This window comes from Pseudopodoces humilis, chromosome 1 (assembly GCF_049639895.1).
Source record: "Pseudopodoces humilis isolate 2021_Gansu_Grassland_sample_001 chromosome 1, ASM4963989v1, whole genome shotgun sequence".
In the NCBI taxonomy this organism is placed as follows: domain Eukaryota; kingdom Metazoa; phylum Chordata; class Aves; order Passeriformes; family Paridae; genus Pseudopodoces; species Pseudopodoces humilis.
This window is the reverse complement of record NC_142200.1, coordinates 120289692-120312378: the sequence shown is the minus strand read 5'-3', so window position 1 is coordinate 120312378 and position 22687 is coordinate 120289692. Positions and strand designations below refer to the sequence as shown.

Sequence of the window (22687 nt, the reverse complement as noted above, 5' to 3'; positions counted from 1 at the left end):
CAGCTGTTGCTCTGCACCCACCCAAGTGGTTTGTCTTACCACTGGCTCTGAGTACAGGCCACAACAGGACTAAAATCCTCACCTCCTGTGTTCTCTTTATTTTGATCTATATCCTCTTTATCCATCTCCACCCTGCTGTTATAGGGGTGTGGAATGAAAGGAACTAACATTTGCACATAAACCCTCATCCCATTTTCCAACATCCACTGTAATATATTAATCTGCAATTACACATTTTCCCCATACTTCAGTTTATAAAGCGGCCACCAGTGATGACAATATCTCTTCATTTTATCTTTAGTCACTGGATCTCCCCTAAACATATTCTGTTTTTTTGGGATGCATCCTAGACAGCTATGGGGAGGAACTGTTAAATCTACATTAAATATAATAATATAATTATAATTAATATAATAATATAATATATATAATTATAATAATATTCAAGATCCCAAATTCCTTTACCCTTAGGTTCAGACCTTCAATATTTACAAGACCCCAGTCCCCCTGATTGGTTACACTGCTAAACATATACCATTTGAAAGAGGAACACTAGTGCACCTACCAATCTAAGAATTCTGTTCCCCTTTTGGCACTTTCTTGACTCTCTCTACGGCACCTTTGAGTTGCTCACCACCTTGGTACTGGAGAGGATTTGATGGAGTCCATGATCAGCTGGTCAGTAGATGCATGTACATGTACAGTCTCATCCAATTCTCCATTGCCAGAGGAAGCAAAGTAGTCTAGTCAAGGCTTTTGGCCACCCCACCTGGATACCCAGAACTCCTAGATATGGATTCTGTTGGGTGCAAGAAGCAGATTTGCACACAGAGTAGAGTTCATAGAATATCCTGAGTTGGAAGGGACCCACAAGGATCATGAAGTCCAGCTCCTGGCTTTGTACAGGATCATCCCCAAGAGCCATACCATGTGCCTGAACTCTGTCAGGTTGGTGCTGTGACCACTTCCCTGGGGAGCTTTTCTACAGTGCCCAGCCACCCTCCAGGTGAAGAACCTTTTTCTAACATCCAACCTAAACCCCCCTGACACAACATCATGCCATTCCCTCAGGTGCTGGCACTGGTCACCAGTGAGAGGAGATCAGTGCCTGCCCCTCCACTTCCTGTGACATTGCAGACTGCAACTCAGTCTCATCTTCTCCAGGCTGAGCAGACCAAGTGTTCCTCACACAGCTTCCCCTCAAAGCCCTTGATCTTCATTGCCTTCCTTTGGATGCTCTCTAACAGCTTTATATCCTTCTTGTACTGAGGTGCTCAAAACTGCCCCCAGCAGTGGAGGTAAGGCTGCCCCAGTGCAGAGCCAAGCGGGACAATCCCCACCTTGCCTGGCTGGCAGTGCTGTGCCTGATGCACAGAAGTCTTTGTTACATGGCTGTACACATGGGTGCTAGGTGGTGAATCCCTAAATGCAGCACAGCCTCTGTGTGCCAGCCACCCACTTTTATACACTTCAAACAGCAACAGGTCAGCATCTGCCATACAGACACAAGAACCTGAAGCTATACTGTACATACAGCGGGAGGACTAGAGAAAATGGCCTTAACCTGAGACAGGGGAGATTCAGGTTAGAAATTAGAAAAAAGTCTTCCTCTGTTAGGGTGGTCGGGCATTGGAATAGGTTGCAAAGGGAGGTGGTGGAGTCACTGCAATATGTGGTACAATTTTCTTTAAAAAGGGTGTTGTTTAATGCTTGATCTTTATCTACTTTCAAGCCCAACCAACAAGAAGGGACATTAAATTCCCGAAACAGATAGCAGCTGGCACGCTCTAAATAATGCTCATGTGTTAGAAAAACAAATTACCTGTAGGTAGAATTGCCTTGTTAAAGTTCAGGGCTGGACATGCTTCAGTGATCTCATACCTGGGTGAGGTTAACAAAGCTTGGGAAGAAGGATGAACCACTGATAGTGGACACAAAGAATGCAGAATTCACGGGCCACAAGGACATTTGTCAGAACCCCCAAGACAAGGAAGAAACTAATAAAAACAACTCGACAACTGTGCTGAAACCAGCTCTGACTGGGTGAAAGGTAATTCCAGCAGGGGGATCTGAGACCACCAACTCATGGACTACTATCCCAAGAAACCCATGGGCCCACAAGAAGAGAAAACTGAGCATGCAGACTAATTGGCATGAGAAGTGAGAGAATAATTAACCAATAGAAGATAGAATATGAATTAATAAGAGAGCTATGTAACTTGTAGCCAATGAACTCTAATTCCTTTGTTTGCTAAAATACATAAATAGCAAAAAGTTTTGATAGTTGGTGTGCTCGATTTGTGGAATACTATCTAGCACCCAGGCTTGTGCAACTCTGAAATAAACAGTCTTTCAAATTCATAGTTTTTGGCTTGTCACTTGGTAACGATCCAATTTTTGCAGACAACATCACCATCCCTGGGAGTGTTTAAGAAGCACCTGGATCTGCTGGGTGATGTGGTTTAGTGGATTACAGCGGTAGTGATGGGATGGTGGTTGGACTGGATGATCCTAAAGGTCTGTTCCAACCCTGATGATTCTGTAGCCATGGGCTGTACCTTTCTCAGTCTCCCCATAAAGACACAGCACAGAAACGTCTTACCGCGCAGGCTGCGTGAAGGGCCTTAAGTGAACGACGGGCCTTCACAGCCGAGGGCGGCTATTTTACTGTGTAGCTGAAGCCTTGGACAGCACAAATCAAACCCGTGTTTGGCTTTATCAGCAGCTCGTTACTGTTATCCCTTGGTTTGACTGGATGTACGTGCCGGCCTATTCCCGCCTCTCGGTGGCAGCCCGCGTTTGCCGCCGGCTCTGCTGGGGCCGAGCTCCGCGCGGCCTCACGGCGCGCTCCCGGCACGTCAGAGCCGCGCGACGGCGGGGCGGCCATGGGCGTCTGCCAGTTCTTCCTGCGGGGCTACTGCCGCTTCGGGGACCGCTGCTGGAACGAGCACCCCCGCGGCGGCGCAGGCCGCCCCGGCCCTCCCCCGGCCCACGGTACCCACACTGCGCCGGGACGGGGCGGGAGGGTGCGCTGGGCCCGTCCCGGGGCGCTCCGTGCCGCCGCTGCCGGCGGGAGCTCCGCAGCAGAGCGGGCCCGGCGGGTCTCGGCCGCGGCTGTCGGCGGCAGCCTCTGGTCCGACACGCGCAGGGTTGAGCTCTGGCCAAGGGCCTGGAGCACAAGTCCTGTGAGGGTGCTGGGGGTGTTTAGACTGGAGCAAAGGAGACTTGGGGAGGCTTACCGCTTTCTATAAGTGCCTGAAAGGGGCTGTAGCCATGTGGGGGTCAGTCTCTCCTCCCAGACAACCAGCGACTGGAGGAGACGACACAGCCTTAAGCTGCACCAGGAAAGGTTTGGCTTGGGCATTCACAGAAAGGGTGACGAAACGTTGGAGTGGGTCCCCAGGGAGATGCTGGTGTCACTATCTCTGGAGGTGTTTAAGGAAGGCCTGGATGTGGCACTTGTGCCCTGGTCTAGTTGACAAGGTGCTGTTTGGTCATAGGGTGACCTCGATGGTCTCAGAGCTCTTTTCCAGCTTAACTGATCTTGTGATTCCGTGACTGTGGGATGTGCCACAAGGCAGTGGGAAGCTGTTCTCGTGGGCAGCGAGCAAGTTTGCAGCAGCTATTTGTTGTACTCAGTGAAATCTGTTTCCATTCTCATCAGCTCTGGATGTTGGGGAGCTTTGGGAAGGAAAGGTGCACGACAGAGAGCTGAGGGCTGCAGTGATGGCACGGCAGGAACTCACTGCAACCACTTGTCCTTCTTCCTGCTGGAAGGAGGGTCGGGGCTTTGCCTGTAACAACATGCACGGGTGTGTCTCAAAACGAAACTCAGGAGTTCCCCGTGCTGGAGCAGAGCCCCTGCTGTAGTTATGGAGGCAGGAGCCCCTAACATAAACTTATGGTGTGTTAAATTTAATTTTTTTCTGCTGGGGTAGTTACTTCATGAAACAACCTAAGCAAACCTGAGCCAGTGTCTTTCTGCAGTGCCACAAGTTGTTGCAGGCACAGCGATCTAGTTGAAGGTGTCTCTGCTCGTTAAGGCACAGGGCAGATGGAACTAGATGTCTTTTAAAGGTGCCTTCCAACCCAAACTGTTGCATTTGAAAACTACCCTGGATAACTCACTAGCTAAGCTGACTAAATGATGAGATTAACTCATTAGGAAAAAACCCACATTTTAATTTCAAACATTTTATTGTCATTGTAACACTAGTAATACTTACAGTTTTTGTTGGTGATGTTAAGTCATATAATGGTTAAAAATTTCTGTTCTTTGCTTTTTGTTTGGTTTTTTTTTAATTTGAAGTTACTAGCGGAAGAGGAGGAGGAGGATGGGGTACCTCTAACCAGAGATACAGTAATGTTATCCAGCCGTCTTCGTTCAAGTCTGATACATGGGGTGGCAGCAGAGATCATGGAAGAGGATTCTTTGGCTCCTCTGACTTTGGATCATCAGGTGGCAGCAGCAGAAATGCAGACTTTTCACAGAACAGGTTCTCTGCCTTAGCCAACAGTCAAAGTGTTGCTGAGGGCTCCAAAGATGAAGAGGAGAGACTTCTGTAAGTTATAGTCCTGTCTTACTAAAAGCATTTAGAATGAGGAGGTTGAAAGCTTACTGACTTCCTAGAGATAACGCAGAGGACAGGATCATGAGGAGAAAGCTGGGACACGGGAAGAAACATAGCGAACATCATTTGATTCTCTGGAATGATGCTGTCATAGGGAGGAAGTGATGCTTGTTTGGGAGCTGGGCAGATAGTCAACTGTGATATTAGTAAGATGGTGTGGTATTTAAATTGTGGTCAGGAGGATAAGGAAGGAAACAGAAAATAAGAAATCAGAGCCCCTTTAAGAAAACTAATTTTACTTGGTTTTTTGACACTTAAGACTTAAGATTTTTCTGCCAACAGTATAGCTATTGAAACCAGGTTTCACAGAGGTGTATGTTCCAGTCAGTTACAAGTGACCAGCACCTGCAGCTACAGGGCAGGAACTGAGAACAGCACAGTGTGATTTCCCAAAGAAGCAAGGTTTTGGAAAGACTTTCCATTACTTTCTTTAAAATGACATTAAGAAAAGACCTGGTTTTCATGACAGCAGGTTTTTGACTCTGGATTAGGATCCAAACCAGTTGTCTGAATTGGCTGTTACTGGCATTTTTTGGGTTGACCATGCAATTTCCCCTTCATCTGTGATTTTGTTTTGTTTGTTAGTGAATGTGTAGTGAAAGACATGGAAATTTGGGAATCTTCTGGACAATGGATATTTTCATGTTACTCACCAATGAAAGAAAAACTGAATGTCTCAGGTAGGTAATGTTTTCAGTGTTGTGTTCTGCTGCTCTTTAGGATGTTTCTGTGATTTGCCCACACTGTTGTACCTCTGTGCAGCCATTTACAAGGTGATGATTTGCCTTGTGATACAACAGAAAGGAATACTAGTTGATGGCAGTTTAATTTTGGACATTGACATCTCTGACACTCCGTAATGAATATTTTTTTTTTTTGTCTCTGACTGTAAGTCTCTTAAGACAGACAATGTATCAATGTCCATGTCTTTGTAACTGTAGAGGGAAGCTGGAAGTATGAATCTGTTTTCTTGGAGGTTTTTGACTATTCCTATCCTTGTAGGCTTTTCAGATGTCTCACCAGAAGAGCTGCGTCTGGAGTATTACGACAGCAGAGCAAACAATATTGTTGGGAATTATGTAAGTATTTAAAAAGTGTTGGCTGGTGTGGACACTCTTGGGACAGGACTTGTTACTGTTCTTCAGTTTGAATTATGAACTCTTGATTCATGTATCTACCAACTCCAGGAGATGATCAGAATGCCAAAATCTTTTTCAATTCCTGTGCATCAAAATGCAAAATGCAGAATGCAGAAATAGCTGCTAGACACTCCTTGACTTAATCTTGTCCCTGCTCCCTGTGTGTTATTTGTAGAAGTTACTTGAATCCGGTCTCAGAAGTTTAATACTTTATAAGCTATTAGTCATTTTGATTGTTATAGGTGGCTATTTGGTGCTTTAAATAGAAGATTGGGCAAGTTCATTTGACCTTGTTCTTTTACATACCTTTGTTGCAGGGAATTAATGATGAAAATAGCAGATACTTATTTTCTAGAAACAGATATGTATATACTCATTTGGAAGTAAGGTGTATGTTTTTATATAAAACATCTCCCAATATATATATATCATTCCTTCCTTGTAGTCCTGTCAATACCAAGGAAGCTAGCAGAGTTTAATGTTATGCCAGGAAAGAGATTAGGCTGTTGGATATATGTAAAATATATGTAATATATATGTAATATATATAAGTAAAAATTAATTCCAACTACATTGCACTCATTCCTCTTCTTCCTGGTTCTTCCTACAGAAGGAATCACTCTTGTCACCACTCTTGCTTCATATGTTTAGATTTACCAGAATTGCATTTTAGAGGCAGGAGGCACGTATTTTTTTTTTTAAACTTCAGTTAAAATAATAAACCAAAATAATAATAAATAACAAGTAATAAACAATATGCTATACATGGCTATTTAAATATATAAATAAATAAATTGTGATCTCATCAAAGCAGTAAATGCAAGTTTGAGAGCAGTAAATACAAGTTTTCCAAACTCTCAGTGTATAGATGATAACTGTATGCTACGGTTCTCTTACAAAATGTTTAAGTACAGCATGTCTTTTCCGTGTTTCTATTCTTAAACTGGATCAAAAATCTGAATTTTCCAGTTTGTTGTATAGGAGCAGATACCAAACAACATGATCTTCCAACATGTGACTAGACACAAAAGAATTATTGATGTTTGTGATGTAAGACTCTTTTGAAAAATTAAGGAATTTGTCTACAAAAAGCTTACTCATTCAATTTTTGCAGGCATTTGTGACACTAGGTGTTTTACTTGTTTAGATTTTAAGGAAAATTCAATTAGGCCAGGCATCAAATTAGATGTGTTTCTAAACTTAAGTATAAATGTAGGAAATTTAAATTTTAAATTCTTGAAAGGTTATTTGAAGACTTTTCAGGTTTTTGCTTAAAACTGAATCACAGTTATCAAGACACAGATACCATTTATTGCTGCACTGTTCTGTGCAGTTATCTGATGGATCACACTAAGGGGGTTGATTTAAGTCAAGGAAGTTAATTTCATCAAAACTAACTATTTTAGGATGGTACTGTTAAACTGTTCTGAATTACAGTGTCCTGAGAGTGGGTATTTTTTTTCTGAAAATATGGAAGAAGCTAAGGTAAATCTTAGGACTTCAACTTAGTGTGTGAGTGCATAAGTAGAAAAGCCAAATTGAAGAGTCTGTTCTCATATATATAGAACATATTGTCTTGTGTCTTTTTTTTTTTTTTCCCCAAGCATCTCATTCAGGAAAAAACTTGATTTGAAAAATCCCAGAACTTGTTTGAATATTACTCTTATGTAAAGTAAAAGGGTTGATTTAAGGACAATAGCAAGTGAGTTTAAAGGAACTCTGTTAAAAACAAAGACATCAACTTCTCATATTGATGTTTCAGGAAAGAAAATATCTTCTTGGGTTAATGAAATTTCTTTCATAATTCTAGATATCTTTTTTCATTCAGTTGTCAGATGACTCTTTTGTTTTTAAGTCTCAAGTAATAAAAACATGCATTTATTTATCCCTTTTCAGATAGACGCTGTCCAAAAGTTAGCACTACAATGGAAAAATCGGCTAATTCAGTTGAAAGCTTTAAATGCAACAACAAAAGCAGCTTTGGTAAGTGTTCACAAATGGCAGCGTGTCTCTGTGCCTGATGTAATTTTTTTATGAAGTAATTTACACTGATGTTTTTTACAAAGACCTCAGAGCTGGGGTAATTGTGATGTGCCACCTGGGCATCTTCTCTGACTCTGGAAATGAGTGAATTGCAGGTGGTATAATAAACCCCTTCAGTTAACTGGGAAAAAAATGTATAGGTATGGTTCCATGTTAGCGAGGCAGCAGCTGATCCCAGCTTTGGAACACTCTCATTGCAAGCCACATGAAAGCAACTGGAGCTTAAGTTTGGGATCTGGTCGTGTGCATGACCAGGAAGAGGCCAATCCCCACTGCACCTTTTCACCCATGTGCTGCTGCTGGTGTTGGCTCTTCCAAGACAGAATCAGCAGCCTGGAGCAGAATTGCTCTCCAAGAGACCTTAGGATAAATGGAGCATTTGGCCAATGCCAGAAATGAGAGACAGGCGGGAGAGAAGCCCTTTGGGTAACACTGGAAGATAGAAATGAGTCATTGGTCCTGGGGAGGTGACAAACACTTGTGAAGGAGATGGGTTTTCAGAAGCAAAGAGTTCAAGCCCCTATGAAATAAATAATCAGAGAGACAGAGGAAGTGGCTCTATTTGAGTGCAGTGTGCATGAAGTGCAGTAAAGGTTGAGTGATACGATGCCAGCCCTTGGTCTGCTCAGTGCTGAAGGTGGACAAGCAGGATTTGGGCTTTACCACAGGAGATGGGATGTGCCAGGGAGACAGAAGAGAGTGAGTCCGAGCTGTGCTCTAACTGCAGTTACAGAGCACAAGCTGGAATAGTAAGAGGTGAGAAAGAGAGCTCCCAGAGATGATCAGGTCAGTGACTGACAGGCAAAAATGGATCAGTTGGAACAGATTTGCATTTCTGGAGGGTTTTACAGAGAAGCGCATATGTGGCCTTAGAGCACTTAAAGCACTGCAAGAACAGGCAGTTGTGAGGAGTGATCACTGTCCGGCACGGTCTGAGTCTGATTCAGTAGGACTGGGCAGCTCTATTTTCCTTTCAAATAGTTACTGAGAGAGAGTTCCTTGTTTTGGAATCTAGTTTTCTTGTATGTCTCTGGAATTTTTTCAGCTCTCTGCTTTCAAGGCCATGGGCACTCAACCTGTACCTGCCTTTGGAATGGGAGGACAGCAAACCTCAAGCTTTGGGCTGTCAAGTAAGTTCCTGTTCTAAGAACCAAAACATTTAAACCTTTTCTGTAGTTTGCTGCTGCTGCATCTTTGAAAAACAGCAGTGGTTTAGTGTCCCTGGGGTAAGCCATTCTGATACATTTGGTAAATTCTCTACTTGCAGGCTTTCCTGTCAGCAGCAGCAGCAGCAGCAGTACCAGTGCCAGCAGTTTCTCCTTTAAAACTAGTTCCAACCTCACGAATTCCACATCATCTGGGAGCAGCCCTGCTGCTGGGAGCTCTCCTGCTGCTGCAAATCCTCCTGCATTTGGGACAGCATCCTCTCCTAGCGCACCCCAATCCGTCGGCTTTGGCAGCCCGGCCGCTCCATCCGCAGCCTCCTTCTCCTTTAAAACAGCTGCCACAGCTGGTGGCTTTGGGACTTCTGGCTTTTCAGGCTTTGGCAGCGCTTCTGCTGTGAACTCTGCAAGCACCACTCCACTCCCAGCCTTTGGAGCCTTCAGTGCCACCATAGCCACTTCTGCCTCGCCTTCGAGCGGTGCTTTATTTGGACAGAGCGCCAGTGCCTCTGGACATGCTGTCACCTCAGCCTCTGCTGCAGCCAGCAGCTCCAGCCCTGCCTCCGAGAAGTTATTCACACCCAAGAGCGAGTTATCAGCTGAAGAGTGGCAACAGTTTGAAGCAAAGGAGTTCACAATTGGAAAGATTCCTCTTAAGCCACCACCGTTAGAACTTTTAAATGCTTTCGACCTTTTAAGTTTATTCAGAAGTAACATGTTTTGAAATTAAACAAAATGCTACTGTTAACTTTTTACATTTTAGATTTTTAAATTTTACATTTGAGAAATGACCTGTTGGAAATAAAATGGAACATTTCCTTCTATTTGTTGTCCTGTGAAATTTTGGGGAAACACTGTATATAAAAAAGTTCTGTCAAAAGAAACAGTACTTCAGTCAAATATTCACAGCCTTCTGCGAATGGAACCCTAGAAAGACATATGCAGTGCAAGTGCCTGTTATTGGATAGCCTTGTCTTTTGCCTCTTCAAAGGTTTGTGCAGTGTTTAAGGATTGTGTGTCGAGAGAAGGAGGTGGCTCCTTTGTGGTCTGTGCCACTCTACACCCTTCTGTCCTTGTCCTGCACAGTTCCCTGTGCCAGTTGACACAATTCAGCTGTTAGTAGTTTTGCCTGAGGTCACCAAGCCTGTAGTAATGTCATATAATGTGGAGAGGATGACCCTGAAAGCATTCATCCTGCTGAAGGAGCTTGTGGGTTGTTATTTTGATGCCTCTTAGGTGAAACTATGCAAGCAATAGCAAAACTGTCTTTCTGTGAATGATGCCATTTTGTTGTCAGGTTCTCAAAACTTGATGGGTGCATATGCTATTACCTCTCCTGAAGTCATGATGTTAAGGGATCCATTTTGTTGCCAAGACACTCTAAAGCAGGAGTCAGGAGTCTTCCAGAGGATGTCCTAAACTCAGGGAAGGAGAACATTTGCTATCAGGACTCAGGAGAGACAGGACCACTGGGAGACATTTTAAAGTGTGATTTATTATTCTTTTATGGTCTCATGGAGGCGTGAGTGTCTTCACCATGTTCACAAGACCACAGGTTACAAGATCTCTGAAAGGTTAATTAGCCAGTAAACTACTGCCACAAAAGAATGTTTCTACTTTCACACCAATAGTTAATTATTTTGTTTTATACATTCTTGCCGCAGTGTAGACACTTTTAACCAATCAGACAGGGACACACAAAACTACTTGGTATACCATAAACTTCTTATTACCTTTATAACTACTCCTATATCTTAACTTCAAAACCTTAAAACTTTCTACTACTTAGCTTAATGTCTTTCAATCTAAACTACAAACCCACATTTTTGCTCACAGTATCTAAATCTGGAAGCCTTTTCCAGTGTCTCAGGTTGAACCCTCTGTTCATGTCTGTGTTTAAACCTACATTCACAAGATTTTGAGAACTTTCTGTGCTTGGAATTCCCACATTTGCTGTTGACCAGGCCCTTCCCTTAATAGTCTATAATAACCAAACCTCATCTTTAAGAGGAAATCAAATGTTAACTTCAGGATACACATAACTAAATCAATGGTTTCTTTCACACTTGTAGATAACATTTCAGTTCTCAGTATGGACCTTGTGGTTCTCTGTAAAACTTCACCTGTGTCATGTATCCGACTACAGGTCCATCAGATATTGGCTTGCTAAAACAGTGGGAATGACTGGAACAATATCTAGAATGGTGGGCTGGGGGGAGAAGCTCTGCAGCCTTCATGGAGATCCAGGTTCCTCAGTGTGTGTGCTCAGTGCAGATGTAGCAGAAATTTGCAGGTGTTAATATCTCGGCAGCCTGCTGCTGCTAAACTGCTCTAAGAGCTTTCCAGGCTTAAAAAGTGAGCATATGCTGTTTTAAACTGAAGTATTTTGCTTTAAAAAAAAAAAAAGGAATTGTAAGGCCATAAAAATCTGGATATTCTCTTGCACACACCCAAGCAATATTGGCTAGATGTTCTCAAACATCCTTCTGACACACAGAGACCTAGAGGAAGAAGGGAATTTTTAAATGCTAGGTCACACTGCCGTTAATAAACAAAGATTAGGTGAGGTGTTCCTAATTCCAGTGACAAGAAACAAAAAAGTTCAATCAAATGTGTTTTCTTAAAAACAACTCCTCACCCTTAAAAGTTTTTTTAAATTACTATTACAGAGGTACTAGGTTTTGGTGTTTTCACAAATGGGCTTCTGAGCAGCTGAAAAGATGGCAGGGAGCAGTGTGGTATGACTTACCTGGCAAAAGGCAAGCTGTGTGTTTGGCTGCAGAAGTAGGGATAAGGATAGGATAGGAGAGAAGAGAAAGGAATAATATTACTCTAGGGGGCTCACGAAACTGCAGAAAATAGGCAACAATTCGTTAGACGGAAGCAATCTATCCCAATATTTTCTCTGTATTTCTTTTCTTTTCTTTTCTTTTCTTTTCTTTTCTTTTCTTTTCTTTTCTTTTCTTTTCTTTTCTTTTCTTTTCTTTTCTTTTCTTTTCTTTTCTTTTCTTTTCTTTTCGTTTTGTTGCTTTTCTTTTCTTTTCTCTTTTTTGCTTTTCTTTTCTTTTCTTTTCTTTTCTTTTCTTTTCTTTTCATTTCTTTTCTTTTCTCTGCATAGCTTTTCTATTCTTTTCTTTTCTTTTCTTTTCTTTTCTTTTCTTTTCTTTTCTTTTCTTTTCTTTTCTTTTCTTTTCTTTTCTTCTTTTCTTTTCTTTTCTTTTCTTTTCTTTTCTTTTCTTTTCTTTTCTTTTCTTCTTTTCTTTTCTTTTCTTTTCTTTTCTTTTCTTTTCTTTTCTTTTCTTTTCTTTTCTTTTCTTTTCTTTTCTTTTCTTTTCTTTTCTTTTCTTTTCTTTTCTTTTCTTTTCTTTTCTTTTCTTTTCTTTTCTTTTCTTTTCTTTTCTTTTCTTGTCTTTTTAATGTTTGTTCTTTTCTGCTTTTGGTATACTTGATATCAAAGTTGCAAGCACAAAAAATAATACCTTCTATTAGCTACAATTCTTTCTTTTTTTTTAGCTTCTCCTTTTTGCAACTGGTTTTTTTTTTCATTTTCATAAACTAAGACAGTTTGGTATATGGCTGCTCCCCAGAAAATCAAAATATTGTAGTCTGGCATATAAAAACATATATAGGGTGGCATCAAACTCACAGATGTCACTTACTGTATTTTGATTTAGAACAGAAAACATGAGGTGAATGTCCAAGCAAAGATGTGTAATGTCCTGATTAGCTGAAAATCTTGCTCTGTGAAATAGGCTGGAACATTCAAGCTCCATGTGATACTTTCAAGTACTTCCCCTACTTTGAAATAACAGGATTTATGAGTCACTGAAATTCCTGCAGTGTGGTGCAAACAACTAATTTGAAGAATGAAGTTTTGATTTTCAAGAGATCATGGATTAATCCCCAGACAGCAGCACTTGAGGCTGGCTGTATACAGGAGAGAAATTCTCCACTGCCCCAGCTGAGGAACCAACCCAGCATCTAACAAATGGAATTTTCTCTGCCCTTTTTCCTCACATACTAGCAGCACTGGCAGATCTTAAAATGTGATTTAGCAGCTGAGAAGGAAAAAAAAAAACGACTGTGAACCTCAGAAAGCATTACAATTAGGTCATAAAAAATGAAACATCACAGTAGCCCCATGCTCTGGAGTTTCACAACGTGCAGCAGCAAGTGGCATGGTAGCCTCACACTGAATGAGGGAAGATGGACTGCAAATAATCAGCTGACTGGATTTAAGCCTCAGAGAACAAGCTAAGGGCATCCACAACAATAAATTAACAATGACCAGAAGGCTAAGGAAAGAAGAGCTTTCATAAATGTGCCTGGGGAGGGAAAGGAATATGAAAAGCCTATTAATACAGGAACACTGAATTGAGATTGATAAGACTGAAATGGTGGAAATCTATTTAAAAAGTACTTGAAATGAGGGATGGTTGAAAAATCAATAAGGATGTTATGCAGTAACTGATGAAAACAAGTAAGAAAATGTTTGTGAAATGTGAGCTTACTGCAGCATAGTGGGAGTCCAGATAGTTTGCTGTATGGGTCAGTAAGGGAATCAGATAATGGACTTGCTACAGTTCTGGTAAGTGATACCACTCAAATAAGTGGCAGAACACCAGGGATGTGCTAGCATACCAAGGAAAAAAACTTACCTCAGTGAGCAAAGATACTTAATTTGTTGACAGTTACAAATAATTTGAGGAGATTATAAAGAAAGATCAGTTGGCTTTGAGAAAGATCAATAAGGCATTTGATACAAGCATTTAGGAAGTTTCAGAGGTTTATGTGACAGTGATTAGGGTTAGTGATTAATCAGAAACATCTATGAGTGAATGCTTTTGTTTCTAGTCCACCTCCCATGTCCTAACGTAGAGGATAGACAGATTTACCCAGGCAACAGTGGAGGAAAAAAGCCACAAATTGTACTTAGACAATTTGTCTATATTGATATCTACTTAGGTATCAATTTAAGTTGGTGTCTAATTATATTTGACCCAATATAAGCCTAATGTAAGCCAAAGGAAAAGTCTGGACTAATAGTGTTCAGAGAGTGGGAGTAAACTGTAGAGTGGAAAGGTGCTGACAGTAAGTGAGATCAGCAAAATGTAGTTTGAGCTGTAGGAATCTCCTAGAGCTACAGTAATGCTGTGCTTAATTCTGAGCCTGCAATTGCCAGAGAGCTGCAAGATGAGTAGGAGATTCAGAGTGCAAGCAAAAGCCATTGGAAATGAGAATTCAGGAGGGAACTTAAGAGCTGAATATTTACTTCTTGGTGAAAGCAGAGGCTGTGACATGCAATGACTGTCTTTTTGAAAGGGTACCCTCTCTGGAAAGAGGAAACAGGACTTTTTTAGTAACCAGAATATTGTGCTACTTTCACAGTCTTAGACAGGAAGTTTCCCGCCTGGAAAAGTCCTGTTCTACACCTCTGTTAAGATCTGGCCAAGCCAAAACCAAAACACAAGAAGCAAGTCCCTGCTTGTTAGGACTAGCAGTACATGTCCTCAGGGATGCAGCAGTCAGCACAAGCAGATTTGATCCCTTCCCTTTGAACTAAAATACACCAGTACTTCCACAGAGAGTGACAGGATTGCAATCTGAGCATTTGGGGCAGAGAGCTGTATGTGCCTGCCACCTCTTCTGGGAATGATTCAAAGTGCTGGTCAAAGAGGGAACCTGATTTTGAAGAGGCAGATTGACTCTCTAATCCTGGGAGGGAATATGCCTCTTGGTCTTGAAACTCTCACTTGCAATTGCCTGGTTCTCCTGTTAAGAATAGCTAAGTGAAAAAACCAGAGTTGTTCTTAGCAGCTCAGCCTTAGGCAATATGCTTATTTAATCTCCAACACCCTTGCAAATTTTCAGTATCACGCAACAGGCTCCTTGGTGGGACTTACTCTCTTGCAAAAAAGAACAAAGCCAGATCTTAAAATGGAGGGAAGAAGAGCAAGAAGAACAGGATTTATATGTCAGTAGGCTGAAGAACATTTTTGTTCAGGTACACAGATTGCTTTGTCTTTCCTCCACAGCCAGTAGGATTTGTTCTTACCATGTCACATGAGGGACATAAGAAACAAGTTTTATGCCTTTCCCCTTCCAGCAAGCAAGTCTGTTATGCTGCTAATTGCGTGGTAGTCGTCCAAAATGCAACCTGGTGGTTTTAAAGTACCTGCAGCAATTATATCCTGTTCCACCTGAATTTCTATCTTGCTGTGGCAGTGGGTTCTTAGCAAACTAAATGCATTGTGGTTAATATCAAGGAAGGCTTCTCTTCTTCAATGGAGACTTATCTTTGCAAGTCACATGAAATATTCCCATTGCATATGGCCTACAAACTAACTAGATTAGTTTTAATTACACCAAATAAACCAACCCTCCTGTGTGAATCAAACAAGCAACATTCGTATGCGTGCGTGTAAAACCATGTTGCATCACATTTAAGAGGAGACTGAGGTACAATTTTGATCTCTGATAACTTTTTTATCAGAGAAAAGGCCACTCAATGCTGTGGTGGTTTTCTGACAGCAATCTGTGTATCTCTGGCTTGTGATTCACTTCAGTATAAAAGCACTCTTTATAGGCATGTGAAATTTTGTTACTGCAGTTTACTTCTACAAGTATGGGCTTCTCTTGAAGTATCTGCAATGATGAAATAGAACTAAAATAATATAAAACTGAAATAAAAGTTTATAACCATGAGTTGCATTAAAAAAAATAAAAGACTGGCATCACCTACTGTTCCTGTATGATAAATGGGCAATAGATGAGGTGGAAAAGAACCTTCTGTATGCAGGATACATGAACTCTTTGGGGCAGAAACCTTCAGCATTCTCCCATAGCCTTGTTCAGGAGCTCCCATGGGCCTGGGGAGCCAACAGGCCCTTGCAAAGTGAAACACTGCTGGAAATTCACCCCAGGAGCTTGGCAGAGCCTAAAAGAGAGCCCCAGCCTGCAGGCAGACCTGCCTGACTTGAGATAAGGCCTTTCCAAATTTCACTGCAGATCCTTCTGCCTGGAGTCTGCTTCAGACATCTCTGACTCTAACTTACCTGATCTGCTGTAGACTGATTTCTTTACTCCATGCCCCATGTGCCTCCCACTCCTCCAAGCTCTTGCATACAAGGAATGGTGACTCCCTCAGCCTCCCTGTGCAGGTTTTGCAGAGGGAAACAGCCACCAAGAACCCCTCTTCTCCAGAAGTCTCTGCCTCTCCTTGAAGCCTGCGTGGGAACTCACATGGTTTCGGGACACAATATTCATGACTTGAGACACCTCCAAGCCAGCCCAGGCACACAAGCAGAGCTGTACATCACAGTGGGTGCTGATGCAGCTCCAGCATGACCTGTCTTTCCAGCTGGTGCTGTTTCAAGTTTCTGTCCCATCAGTGCCCTCTGCTCACATATTCAAACTCCCTATCAACATGGCATTTCTAGCAAAATGATTCCCATAACCACTGGTCAACTCCTCCTGCCTGTTGTTCCCAGACAGCTGCCTCTGCCCATACCTCTCATCTAGAAACCCAGAGGTGCTAGAACTCCTCCCAGACCCTGGCAGGAAAGTGCTTCTGCCTCTCCAGGCAGAAGATGTGTCTGAAACACATCTAAAGGTTTCTTTTCTCCTAAAGAACACTGATACAGTGATGTACCTTCCTGTCTGCCTTGTCCTCTATTCTCTCACCCCTTCAGTGCACTGGGGACAGAGGGGGCACCAAGTTTTGTCATCCATCAACCCAGGAAAGGAGGAGACACCTCTGGGTCTCCACACAGGAATGACTGTAGTCTGTCTGCAAACAGTTGCTTAATTGTTTGTGTCTGATAACAAATTAACTTTCTCCTATTTTTCCCTTCTGAGCATTGCTGTACAGAAGAGAGGAAATGACAGGAAAAAAGGGCACAAAATAATCAGGCAAGTTTGCTGAAATTCATGATACTGTCAGGGGAAAAAATCCAGACACCCTAACCTTGGGTTATATGGCCAAAACACAAGCTCATCCTCCTTTTCCTAGCAAAGCTTTAGAGCAGCACCTCTCAAGGAGCACACATTATACAATTAACACAAGCAATCTAAGTTGGTTCTTGCAGAAGGAAATACATATGGTTGCCAATAATAGATCTGTACTGAGGTAACCAAGGTATGTTGGACACCTGGTGACATAAGACTGTCCTCTCTGTGCTGAAAAAAAACAAAGATCTCTCTCTGACCTTTTCTTATGTATTTATCTACTTTGTTTTGGAAAAACATTGGATAACTTTAAAGATGCTAGCAGAGTATCTCAGTAATACAGACAGAATTGAAGAACAAACAAATAAGTGCACACAAGACTCTTCATGATCACAGCTGAAATAAACTGGTTCTGGCAGCAAATTTCTACTTAAGTGGTCACTGGACAGATTCCATCCTTATGATAATCTATTTTGAGAAGGTTTATTCTTCCAACAATAACAGAAACGGTCACGAACAGAGGGAGTCCTATAAAGTAACTAAAGAGTACATGAGAACAATATGTGATTTTTCTGTTGTTGTTTTAGAAAATCTGTGAGAGCGTGTGTGACTGAAATTTATAGCTGTGCATCCGAAATAATTTACTTAGAAGTTTGTATATATTGCAGTACTTGGTGTACAGGAAGAGGAAATAAATTGCATTTTACAGCATTCCCACCTCTGATGCTGGGCCTGTGATGATTCACACGGCCCTGGAGGTCAGCCAGGGGACTCAGAAGCCACAAAGCCCCAGTGCACACTGTGCATCTTCCATGCTCTGCTCAGCTCTCACAGGCCCTCAGTGTGGGCTCATCTTTAGAGAAGACGCCCCAGGGTTGTGGTGCTGGCTGTTATCCATCTAAAAAAATTCCCCATGAAAGCAGGGCTCCCAAATACCAATTTTAGTCTCTGACATAGAGCTCAGGAGCCAGAAAACCGCGGAGGTCCAATTCATTATGTTTTCTGGTTTATATCCAAATTACTCAATTTTAGCAGGTTTCCTACAAAAACTACATGGTTTTGATTATACCATCTGATCATCTGTCTGCGGTTCCTTTTGCACCAGTCATTTTTTTAACCCCATTGCCAATTTTCAGGAAATTAATTTTCAAAGATGACCGTGTTCTCATAGCTATAATAAGAATTGGTGAGGAAGGAAAAGCAGGCTAAACTCAGCTATGAATGCTGTTAGCAACTGGCTGGCTGAGCAGCACACATGGAAATCTGGTATCTAGAGTACTTTACCAGGCTTTTGTCTCATTGGGGTATTAAAGAGGATAAAGGGCACCAAACTGTAGGAAACTAGGTTTCATAGGCACATTCTGTGGCTCTTGTTTCAAGTATCAAACCAAGATTCTTCCATGTTCAAACATGAAGTTCATCTAGGAACAAGGAGCTATGTAAGTTCAGATGCAAAAGAACCAAAGCTTGTAACTTCACCCCTGGGAACTGCCAGCTTGCTGCCAGTTTCATGCTTAATGGAAATCAATGAAATTATCCATGATCCAAGAGCTTTGCAGATGGACCTCAAGTGTCCTCTCTCAGGATTCCTAGGATCCTGCCGTTGTAGAACCTTCAGCCTCTCAGAACTTAGGCGAAAAACAGGATCATTGCAGAAGAGCTCCTTCGATGAAACAGAAACCATGAATGAATTTCACTTAAATGAAACTGGAAATACCAATCTGATTAAAATAAAGCAATTGTTATTTTTGCCTTCTGATCAGTTTCTAGAAATAACTGTGCACTAACCCATTAATGTATCACTAACCTTTTATCCTGTCATATGACACAGCATATTAATTTGTTTGCTCTTTCATTTGGCAGAGAATGGCTTTTCTGCCAAAACATGTGAAATTTTTCAAGACATTTCACATATCCTGATTATTTTGAAGAAATGCTGGCTCAGTTCAGCTGAGTAAATCTGCGTATTCATTCATCTTCTAATCTTGAATGTAACTTATTCCATAAAGCTTAAGGTACAGGAGAATGTGATTGTGACTGAACAAATCCGGGCAATAAGAGATGTTTTCCCCTCACACACGTCAGACTGAAGAAGCCCCAACAGCCACTGATTGCCTCTGTTCAAATAGGAGAGAGTTGTCCATGCATCAGCATATGGAGCCTCCTTTATTCCACAGGACAACCACGGCCCCCTGGAAAGGACCCAAAACATTCAAGGCAGCTCAAGTCTGAGTAAGAACATTTAGACTCACCAGTAAACTGAAACTCAAGCAGACTTCAGAACATGGTTCTGATGCGCTTTTCACAGGAAACGACACTGAACAGTAATCACAAGTCCTCTAACTTAATGTATCTTCTGCCTGCTCATATTCCATCATCTCCATATAGGGACTTCCTTAGATATCACACAAGGCTTGATAAAACTTCTGAAACAGTCAGGCAAGACTTCATCCATTCAAGTGTTAAAGAAGGCAAAGAGCACAAAAACAGCAGATCAAGCCTTGATCCCTCCTGGAATATTACTCCTGGAATATCTGCACTGCTAAGGGACAGAACCTCCTTCCTACCTGCTTCACCTGTGGCCCATTAGAGCCTGAGAGGGTAAAAGAAAGGAAACAGTTGTTGAGAAGTCCCTTACAATGATAATGAGGAAAGGATCACACTGGATGTTTGCTTGGGTCCCTACTAGGGAGGGGATTGCATCTCCATGTACCTTCTCTTCTCAGTGGGCACGTAGGCCCCTCTGAGGTCTGTGTCCTGGATCATCAAAGCGTTACCCTAACCATACAAAAAAGGTGTAACTATGCTGCCCGTTCTCATTTTCTGCTGCCACATTCTCCCTGCCCCCAAGTGGGGTTCTCTGTATTGGCCAAATTGAAAACCACCAAAGAATCCCTGCTGACCCTATGGCTACCAGAAGAGCTTGGGTTAATACAAGAGCACCCTTTGCTTGCAATTAATGAATTATATAGATAATAGGAAAGTACTAAATCGGGTTGCATTTGTCCAGGACACTGAAGCTGGCATGGTGGAAGACTGGCTGAGCCAAGGTCATGCTGCAGAACCACAAGAGCACATGCAAATGCTCCTGCAATTCTGGTGCTTGGCTGCCTGGATGGTCATTATATGGTCATTAAATGCTTAGCACAAAGCAGTGATAGCTGATTATGCTTGCTAAATGCTGCTGTGGTTCCAACACTAAGTGGTTCTATTAGCAAGTTTGTTTTGCCAGTTCTTAATTGCAGTGAAACCTGGGAAGATAAAAACATCAAAGGAATCCTTTTAGCTAACCAGATAAGTCCTGTATTCCTATGACCTTTTAAAATTTCTCACCCTATTCAATTTGAAAACCTGCTGTAGGCTGTTAGAATTTAAATTAATATATGCTTATTTGGAGACTTTCAAGGTAAATGAAAGGTTACATATGCTGGACAAAATTGCTCCTTTTTAATGGTTTGCAGGTACATAAGAAATAGAATTAAATAGCCTTCTGGTTGCCCAAACTGTCCATTATAATCCCACTGGCCAGTAATTTTTTAACTGAGTTTAAAAGCTCTCAGTAAAGATTGTGATGTATCTTGAAGATGTATCTGCCTACTCTCAGCCCTATCGCTGCAAATTATTATTGGCAAAAAACTTGTGTCCATCAACTTTCTCTACACAATCTTCTGCAAAAGCATTAAAGGACTGACTTAAACACAAAAGGAGGTAGGATTCAGAATGGAACTTAACCAAAGGTCACTAATGGGAAACATTACATTACATTACATTACAGTGGCCCTTACAGCCTCTGAAACGGCTCTAAACTGACACCTAGCAAAAGAACCCATCCAACTCGAGCAATGAGTAGGGATGGAGTGTCTTCTAAATTGCCTGCTTTGTTTAAGTCTATATTTGCTCTTATTTAAATAATGAATAGTTCTCATTTATGTTCTAACCAGAATTTGCTCTTAAGAGCCAAAGCCTTTCTTATCATGGATGCTTGTTTTAATGAAATTCATCTCAAAGGTCTGGATGACTTGGTGGTCCCCACCCAACAAGAAATCACCTTTCCTCTTTTGTAAATAACCTGAAACTTTTTCTTTTGAATTTAAAAATTTTATCCATTACAAATACATTTTGAGAGAGAGTTCTGCCTAATTGAAAACACATGCAAAACATTCAAATACCATAGGAATGAAAACTACAAAACATCTTGTAGATCAATAAAAGACAGAGTTTGCACATCCCTCTGCATTCAGTGCAGAGTTGTGATGAAGAGTTAGGTTTTGTAATGTGGGCAAAAAATTCAAGGAGATTGTCTTTTCTGGAGCTTTGGACTTCTATCTGTATGAACAGACTGGGTTGAAGCTTTCCAACAAATGTCACCTGAAGTCCAAAGCATGTCACTATGGAAATAGCTTAAATGTCCTCCCTGTGCCTTTCAGTACACTCAAATAATGTCCTTAAGCCCTACTGTGTTTGACTTCAAAAATTTCATAGTGCAGTTTGCTTCTTAGTTTTTATTTAAAGTTGCTGTAGTTCTAAAAGCCTTGAAGACCTAGCACAAAATTCTTAATTAAATACTTTTGTGATTTTCATACAATTTTCTACACTATTTAGCTAGCCAGAAACATTTTAGCTGCTTAAACAAAGGAGGGGTCACTATTGTATCAATCCCAGGCAGAGATTTTATTAGCTCCTGGGAAGACCATGCTGGCTTATCCATAGGGAAAGGGAGCTGGTTTGTGATGTTTTGGTGGGCTGCTAAACATAATGTCACTTTCTTTCAGAATCTTCCCATTTCATATGAACTGAAGAAATAAATTGAAGTTGCCTTCAAATGTGTTCAATCACTGCAAGCACATGTCCTTAACAGAACATTAGGGGTGCTGGAGGAATGTAGGGGGTCAGAAATACACTGCCATTCCTCAGTGGGAAGAGCCTTGAGGGTGATTATCAATAATTACAGATACAGCTGCATGGTATATTACATATTGTTATACTTGCAGAGCTCATTTTGCTGAAAGCATTACTAACCATCCCTTCACTTGATTTTCCTCCTTCACTTGTAGAAATATTAAAAAATTTTTTACTCAAAGACTAGAGTGGAAAAGAAGACTCATTCTTCGTATTCATGCATCTTTTTCACAGCTGCAGAAGATGTTTGCAACACTCCATTATGCTTTCCCTCTCACTTTGCATGGCTGGGATGAAGAAAATTACGAAAAACCCTTGTCTTGCAGACGTTGTGCAAAGCAGCCTCAGACAGAATTGTAGTTTTTAACATTTTTTCTGAAAATTGTCTCTGCCTTCTGTCCTTGGTCACAAGGCCCTGAGCATTTACTCTGAAGCTTTCCACCATGCTCCAGTTAGGGAGATTTGCATTGTAATTCACTTTTGTGCCAAGTGTCAACGCTCAAGCAAAAAATCAAAGCAAACAACCTGATCTCACTGTTCCGATAGTTCATCTGCAGTTTAACAAGAAAATTTCGAGATGCCTTGTCAGGTAAAGATAGCTACCAGAACTCAGAGCGGGATTTCTTTGGAGGTATTGGTGAAAACAAATATACCATGGCAATACTGATCGAACTTGGTTGCTGCTGACAGTGCTCCAGCCTGCTGTTGTGGTGCCTCAGCAATACTCTTCACTCACAGAACCACAGATTCAGTTGGAAAAGACCTTTAAGGTCGTCAGGTCCGACGCTAACCCAGCACTGCCAAGGCCACCTCTCACCCCCCTGCCAAGTGACAATGCCACCAGAGCAATGGTATCCAATCGCAT

The 22687-nt window shown here is 41.6% G+C and overlaps 1 protein-coding gene across 1 annotated transcript; it reads left to right on the top strand.

The window, feature by feature from the left end:
* The first annotated feature begins 2875 nt into the window (after positions 1 to 2875).
* Positions 2876 to 9800, top strand: NUP42 (nucleoporin 42). Its single transcript, XM_014248460.2, has 7 exons — positions 2876 to 2994; positions 4310 to 4562; positions 5217 to 5311; positions 5634 to 5710; positions 7667 to 7753; positions 8859 to 8943; positions 9081 to 9800. The coding sequence occupies exons 1-7, from the start codon at positions 2886 to 2888 to the stop codon at positions 9698 to 9700; spliced, it is 1326 nt and encodes a 441-aa protein (XP_014103935.1). The 5' UTR covers positions 2876 to 2885; the 3' UTR covers positions 9701 to 9800.
* The last annotated feature ends 12887 nt before the right edge of the window (positions 9801 to 22687 follow it).

Bases quoted from the DNA above. Each gene is read 5' to 3' on its own strand.
- NUP42 (XM_014248460.2), top strand. From the start codon at position 2,886: ATGGGCGTCTGCCAGTTCTTCCTGCGGGGCTACTGCCGCTTCGGGGAC. The intron at 2,995-4,309 runs GTACCCACACTG...TTTAATTTGAAG, and splicing joins CGGCCCTCCCCCGGCCCACG to TTACTAGCGGAAGAGGAGGA. The intron at 4,563-5,216 runs GTAAGTTATAGT...TTTGTTTGTTAG, and splicing joins GATGAAGAGGAGAGACTTCT to TGAATGTGTAGTGAAAGACA.